Source organism: Diaphorina citri, unplaced genomic scaffold (genome assembly GCF_000475195.1).
Source record: "Diaphorina citri unplaced genomic scaffold, Diaci psyllid genome assembly version 1.1 scaffold328, whole genome shotgun sequence".
NCBI lineage: Eukaryota > Metazoa > Arthropoda > Insecta > Hemiptera > Psyllidae > Diaphorina > Diaphorina citri.
The window spans coordinates 54,956-62,829 of NW_007377763.1; the positions used below are offsets into that span (position 1 = coordinate 54,956).

A 7,874-nucleotide genomic window follows, 5' to 3' on the forward strand; every position below is an offset into this window, starting at 1 on the left:
CTCTCTTCTCTCTCTACTATTCTCTTCTTATTCTTCTCACCCCGCCACATACTCGTTAACCCTCTCTCTCTCTTCTCTCTCTCTCTCTCTCTCCTCTCTCTCTCTCTCTCCCTCTCTCTCTTACATGTGGAAGTTGATATTGTTTGCTTTAACGCTTGAATGTAGGAGCTTGTTGGTCCTATCCCCCCCTCCTCCTTTTTCTCTCTTCTTCGACCTCGCTCCTCCTCTCTAACTGCTCCTTCCTTCCTCTCCCCCCACCCCCCCACTTTTGTTATACTCGCGTAATTTTTTTTTTTTTTTTTTTTTTTTTTTTTTTTTTTAACACGTATTCCGCAAATGTAATGGAAAGTCGTGTGATGTTCATACCAGATTTTTATTCCCATTTTTGGCCAAAAAGAGATATTTTAGCCTGTATTTCATACTCTACGTGTGATTGCCGTGTAATAGTAATCCCCTACAAATACACAAATGTGAAGAAAAGACCAAGTTCCTATCCCAAAATGTCGGCCTATAAAAGTGGTGAGATCAGAAAATAAAGGCCAAGTCTGCATTCCCAGTTTTTCGTGCCTTATGAATCTTAATTCCTTCAACCTTTTCTCAGTTTCAACTTGGCTATGTTTCCCTTACTCAAATAAATAATTAAACGTGAAATCCGAAGAGAAAACATAGCCAATTTGAAACTGAGAGAAGGTTGAAGGAATTAAGATTCATAAGGCACGAAAAACTGGGACTGCAGACTTGGCCTTTATTTTCTGATCTCACCACTTTTATAGGCCGACATTTTTGGATAGGAACTTGGCCTTTTTTTCACATTTGTGTTTTTGTGGGGGATGTCTATTTCTACAATAATTTAGACAGCTCATTATACTTGGCTTTTAACCTAGTGTTTACATTATATGAGGCATCGAGGAATAGTTCTGAATTTTACCAACTTCTTTTATTTCTGCAATACATACATACATTTGCGTACTTATATTTTATGTCTACAACTCTACATATGCTTACATAAATGTTCGAAAACATTGCAGCCGTATGCTTATGCCTAACAGCATTCATTCATAATATTCCAAACAACTTTGTTATTCATAAATATACCTAATACCCAATAAATACCATATTGAATATTGCGTACAGTTTTGAATTTTGAAGGTTAATTTTTAAACTGAATTTATGCTAAACTAAAATAGATACAAAAGTTGAAAACTTGAAACGTTTATAATAAACTCATAACTACACGGTCTAGTATACGTATTTCTTAAAGTCCATTACTTCAACAATAGGTGTAGCTATATTATAGGCATTATTAGCACTTTATCCAATTATCTCTCATTGTCGATTGTTTATTGCAGTTTTTCTGAGTTTGCCACTTTCTTAAGTTGTTACCAATGTTTTCCATTTCCTTCTTTAGCTTTACCTATGCTATTGTACAGGGTGCGCCAGCGTTACCGGACGATTTTGTTTTGTTCACTACTTTGTTATAACTTGTCGTATCTTGTTAAAGTAAACATTTCTGGATTCAGAATCATAAGCAATTTAGTCTCTATGGAGTCGTGGACCCCACAACATCGTACTTTCGCCGTAGAGGCTTTCTTTAAAAATAGTGAATCTGTGATTATTGTTCGGAGGAATTTTCGTGTTCATTTTCGTGTAACAGCCCACCGAAGAGTTCCCTCACGCAATACAGTCAACAAACAAAACTTCCACTATTGGGCGCAGGACAACCCCAGACAGCTACATTTTGCACTCTAAGAAAGTTACAGTGTGGGCTGCAGTATCAAAATCACGTGCAATTGGACCCTATTTTTTTGAAGAAGATGGAAGAACAGTCACCGTGAATGCCGAACGCTACCAAAGAATGCTAAGGGAATTTCTTGTTCCAGAACTTCGCCGCCGTGATCTCAGTCGTTGCCAACTGTACTTCCAACAAGATGGAGCAACCTGTCACACATCAAACGAATCCATTGCTCAAGTTAAGAGGCTGTTTCCTGGAAAGGTTATATCCAAAAGAGGAGATTTCGATTGGCCACCCTGCTCACCGGATCTGAGTGCTTGTGACTTTTTTTTGGTGGGGGTACTTGAAAAATAAAGTGTATATCCATAAACCAAGAAACTTAGATGAATTGAAGAACGCTATTAGACAAGAAATCTATGATATACCCCGGGCAATGTTGGAAAGAGTGATAACCAATTTCAAAGAAAGGTTAGACGTCTGTATTCAAAATGAAGGCCGTCATTTGTCTAGCGTTGTGTTCCACACCTAATGACCATCACGAACTTTTTCTTGAGAACTCTTATGTTGTGTTATGTTATATGCATATCACTTTTGATAGATGGATCTTATTTGTTATCTGTCAATAGAGTGAGTCGAATAAATCTGAAATGACAATTTCTCTTCCACACATCATCGATGACAAATTGAAGATTAGGTACAATATTTAACCTGATGACTCTGATGAGTGAAAGGTGAGATGTAAAAGATGAGAACTCAGAACATGGTGACTTGGTGACAAGATACTCACAACTAATGTTGTTTAAATGTTAAGTGATTCAAACAATAAAATATATGTACTGATAATTTGCTTGATTTTTTATGTCAAACTCAAATAGACCTATAGGTACCTATAGCGTTTTGTGTGAAGTAGGTAAACTAACTGATGATTGTTTTGTGTTTTCTGTTGCAGGGAGTTTGGAGACTGAGGAGTTATCTGTAGGAAGTCCAAGTACAAAAGACGACAGTGGAGAGTTGTGCCAGCCTAAAACTGAACTCATTACAGATAGTCCGCTGGGATTGCATGAAGAGGAGGAGGAGACGAGTTTATCAAGTACGATAAGTATGTACCCGGGGAGTAACCCCTCACATTCAGATAAGATAAGTTACCGTGGCATATTTACCACCACCAACTCAAGTCCCAGTCATCAGCCAGGAGCTGCCAGTTCCCCTGGTAATAACTGGATGCTAACTGGCACTGACAAAAGCCTGTTTCCACCGCTATTCATTTCCTCAGGTGTGTTAGGTCAATCAAACAATTCAAATCAAGGGCCATACTCTGGCTCTAGCCCAAGTCATTATGATGAACGATCTCAACAACATGAAATGCTCAACATCAATATTGAGTGTGGTGCTCTCAAGCAACCGTCTTCTTCCTATTCGAGTTGTAGTGGAGAGCAAGATGTATACGCTAGAGTCAATCAATCCCTCATGCACTCACCCAATAACAAATACCAGTGGCTGGATTCTCCGGTAGAATATAGTGCATCAATAGTACAAGCCCAACCGGGCATTATTCCCAAGCAAGAGCCTGTCTACGGGAACACAAACCTCTCAGGATGTGGTAGTCTAGTGAATTTATCTGATCCTAACAATCCAGGTTCAAGTTACCCTGTTCAGCTAGCAGAATATAATCCTTCAACAAGCAAAGGACATGAAATACTTTCTCAAGTATATCAGCAATCACCTCTACCTTTGAAACTTGTACCTGTTAAACCTAGAAAATATCCGAATAGACCAAGCAAAACACCAGTCCATGAGAGACCTTACGCTTGTCCTGTAGAAAACTGTGATCGTAGATTTTCCCGGTCCGATGAATTGACACGACATATTAGGATACATACAGGACAAAAACCTTTCCAATGTAGAATATGCATGAGATCCTTCTCTAGGTCAGATCATTTAACAACGCACATACGAACTCATACGGGTGAGAAACCATTCTCTTGTGATGTCTGTGGTAGAAAGTTTGCCAGAAGTGATGAAAAGAAGAGACATGCGAAAGTTCATTTAAAACAAAGAAGTAAAAAAGAAAGCAAAATGGCAGTCATGATGTCACAACAACAGGCACAACAACAGCAACAACAAAATCATGTACATCAACAACAGCAACATCATCATCACCACCATCATCATCCTAACATGGAGGGGATGCCAGTAGTAACTACACCACTCTGAGAGTGTGTTCTCCCCTCCATTAGCACCACCACCACCACCACTCAAAAACCAAAGTCTGTGATTGTGTTGTATTCGTTCCTCATTACATGATGGACTTTAATGTTTCAATTATTAACTACCTACTCATTTAATTTAACGCATTTTATATTCTTAACACTTCGAGTCAAAAGAGATTAAAGAAATATGTGTGACTTTATCCCTAAGTACCTAGGTGTATATCAAATCATTCATCATTGAATCTATGAATTTTTTAAAAGTTCAATTTGTGTTAGGTACCTACATCTACCATGTATATGTGTGACTTTTTCCCTAGGTACCTAGGTGTATATCAAATCATTCATCATTGAATCTATGAATTTTTTACTTTTAAAAGTTCAATTTGTGTTAGGTACCTACATCTACCATGTGAAAATGTCTTATTTTAAAGAATTCTCCCTTATGAAGATCGATCGGAAATGCCTACTTGCCTACCTTTTCCTCGACTGACTATTTAATGAACATTCAATCGAAGCAGACCTAATGTACACGAGTTCTTTAATCTCTTTCATAATCTTTAGAATAGATTTTAGATAACGAAAAAATAAAGAAGAACATCCATCTGTGATTCACACCTAACTTGTTTTACTTCTTCTTCCCCCCTGATGGGGAGAAGAAGAATTGGTAAAAATGTTGTTTAGTACGAAGTCATAGTCTAACGCGCTTTAAATAATAATTTTAGGTTTTACCTGAGATGCTTGAGAGAAACTTTGAAAACATGGGTATTCTAATAGCACTAAGACTACAATATTTATAGGGTGCAGATTGTGGACAAAGTTTAATTAGAACTAACTTTCCATTTTATTTACGATATCAGATAAAGTAGGAACTTAACCTCATCAGTCTAGTCCAGGCTGAGTAAACAAGATACCTATAAAGAAGAATTGGTAAAAATGTTGTTTAGTACGAAGTCATAGTCTAACGCTCTTTAAATAATCATTTTAGGTTTTACCTGAGATGCTTGAGAGAAACTTTGAAAACATATTCTAATAGTACTAAGACTACAATGTTTATAGGGTGCAGATTGTGGACAAAGTTTAATTAGGACTAACTTTCCATTTTATTTACGATATCAGATAAAGTAGGAACTTAACCTCATCAGTCTAGTCCAGGCTGAGTAAACAAGATACCTATACCAATATCAAAAAATATTACCTTATCTATTCTATGCATTTAAATAAACCAAGATCTATGCCTAAACGATTTCATAGCGACCTGGTATGTAAGGTAGGTAGGTATATGTACGGTAGATTTTTGGTTTCTTGTTCTCGGTTCATTTATTTACAAATTCTATACATTTAAATAAACCAAGATCTATGCCTAGACGATTTCATAGCGACCTGGTATGTAAGGTAGGTAGGTATATGTACGGTAGATTTTTGGTTTCTTGTTCTCGGTTCATTTATTTACAAAACGTCCATCACATACCCTCAAGACAAACATTCTGAAGAGATTCTTCGGTTTTATTATTTTTAATCTCTTCATTTATTATGCATAAAGATTAGACGAATACCCATGTGTTGGTCCCCGCCTTAGTAAATTTATATTGTGTAAGTCTTGGATCTAAAAGAACTCATTGACTGTGATTTAACAGCCAAGATATTTTAACGCCACAGAATAACACATATTCATCTACATTTTCATGTGAATCAAAAGGATGTTCTTCATATTTTCAATTCTCAAACAATGTTTGTTAAAGTCATAGATGTAATACGTTTTCATTGTTAGGAATTGTATGATTTTGTTAGTTCAATTCTGATTTTTTTTTTATTACTATTATTATTTTATTTTATTTTTTTTATAGCTATTTTTTAGGTATTTTTTAAGATCTCATACATCCTATATTGTCCTTATCTCCTTTTGCTAAACAATGTTCACTTATTTATACATTAATCAAAAACACAGATAGGTCCCACCAAATATCTGAATATTACACATACATAGATATTGTTGGTATATCTTGAGGTAATCTGGTAAGTTTCTAATTTTGAACAGACAATAGAGGTTGAAATAATCTTAAAGAGTACCTACCTATTTGATTTGAAAAAAAAGTTATAACTTTTATCTATGGCTACCTAGGCATAGGTAAATGATTTGATTTTATTATTATCAGGTTACTAATCAATTTATTAACTTCAAGAATTTATTAACTTCGATAATATATTTGTAGGTACCTACCGAACAGTTCGTACACACTGTACATACAAAGTACCCATGTACTAGATTAGGTATGTTGAAAATCAGTCTGATAATCTTCTATCCTTGAGCATTGAACAATGGTCATATTAATACCTATATCACTGTGATATCAGAAGAGAACTTAGGTATTTAGGTGTGTACCTACATACTTACCAATCTCTTTCTTCTTCCCTTCTCTATCTCTCCCATTATTTGGTTTTTCTTTGACAGTTTTAACTAAATCACTCAAGTTTCCAATTTACTCATTACAGATAGGTACCTACAATCTAGTATCGCGTCGTTTATACTCGTATTTTAAATAATTATCTTTCAAGGTATGTACGTTACGTACCTAGTACCTATTCATCAAACTTCAAACGCTACATGAAAAACCCCAACATCTATCTTTAAGGTTCAATGTTCATGTAGGTACCTAGGTACCTACAAAGCTATGTACCTACCTGCATATGCATGCAGCAGACATTTGAATATTATTATGATGAATAGTGGGTAGGTAAAGAGCCCTTTCTCTAGACATATGTACGAACAAACATTAATATTACAAACATTTATTTTTCTGTGCCTAACGCAAGCGAAAAAATAACACATCTCAATATTTGTGATAAATGTGCGCAATTAATTTTCTTCTTATCAAACCATCATATCACTTGTCATAATATTGTGATAAATAAGTAACTAATGTTAAGTATACCTAATATTATGCTCGAGTCATGTATTACCAGGTTTATTTATTGATTAGTATGTATCATGATAGGAGAATGTTGTATGTTCTAAAAAATCTACAGGATTTCTGCTTTTTGTAAGTAAACAACACAGGACAGCATGTAAGTGCACAGCTTCTATAACTCCCTCCTTTTTCGCATAAAAAGCTTTGTTCATCGATGTTCAATGCTCATCCACAATCTTCCACGGGGAAAACAAAAATAACAAGTTAAGCCGGAAAATAATCGGGTAAAAAAAGAATGAAATCCCCTGATATAAAAATAGATTTCCTACGAGCTCTTCGGGCGTCTTTCATGATTTCATTGATGATTCCTTCTGTTGCTTTTATTTGTTCGAGTATAAGTACGTATATGTAATTGTATTGCATTGCACCTCTCTTTGTCATTTGAATTTTCTTTGAAATTTTCCATCGTCCTTCACATGTTTTTGGAGAAACTTCTCCAATTTTCCATAAACTTAGATATACGTAGCTATTTTTTCCCCGCTTTATTTCAACGGGTTACCTTCTGTTGACCCAGCACCTAAATGGGAAGTATTGTGTCTCTTCTCGCTCATCTGATGAGAGGCATACTACGGGATGGGCATGCTACGACAATATCCCATCCAAGATACGAAGTACTAAAGTTTGGAAGCCAACCTCAGTGGTGTGTAGTGGTGCGCTCAGAAGACTTCCGATCTGGAGGTTGGTGGTTCGCGTCCACGTTATGGCATGAAATTTAGCTTTGTGAATAAATAAGGGAACGACCTTTGTGACTTGCATTCGTGCTTAACACACAAAAAATTCCATCAAAGTTTGGACAAATATTTATCAACGTTTCAGAAGATTGGGTCCTAAATGGATGTATGGGATTACAGTTCCCATGAAAGCTTTATTTTATTCTTAACTTTCTGGTCTCATGTATTATTATTATTATTATTATTATTATTATTATTATTATTATTATTATTATTATTATTATTATTATTATTA

At 35.5% G+C, this 7,874-nt stretch overlaps 1 protein-coding gene and 1 long non-coding RNA gene across 2 annotated transcripts in view; one reads left to right on the forward strand and one right to left on the reverse strand.

Annotated features, from left to right (window-relative positions):
• The window catches only part of LOC103507594 (paternally-expressed gene 3 protein), a 27,967-nt gene that overhangs the window by 9,620 nt on the left and 10,473 nt on the right, over positions 1 to 7,874 (forward strand). The window contains exon 2 of the mRNA XM_026822421.1: positions 2,682 to 3,942. Coding sequence (XP_026678222.1) covers positions 2,682 to 3,942 — 1,261 coding nt within the window. The remainder of the gene's footprint in view (positions 1 to 2,681; positions 3,943 to 7,874) is intronic.
• Positions 3,952 to 5,263, reverse strand: LOC113466761. The gene is made up of 3 exons (XR_003391062.1): positions 5,113 to 5,263; positions 4,339 to 4,853; positions 3,952 to 4,222 (listed from the first exon to the last, which is right to left on the reverse strand). It is a non-coding gene; the product is annotated as an uncharacterized LOC113466761 (long non-coding RNA).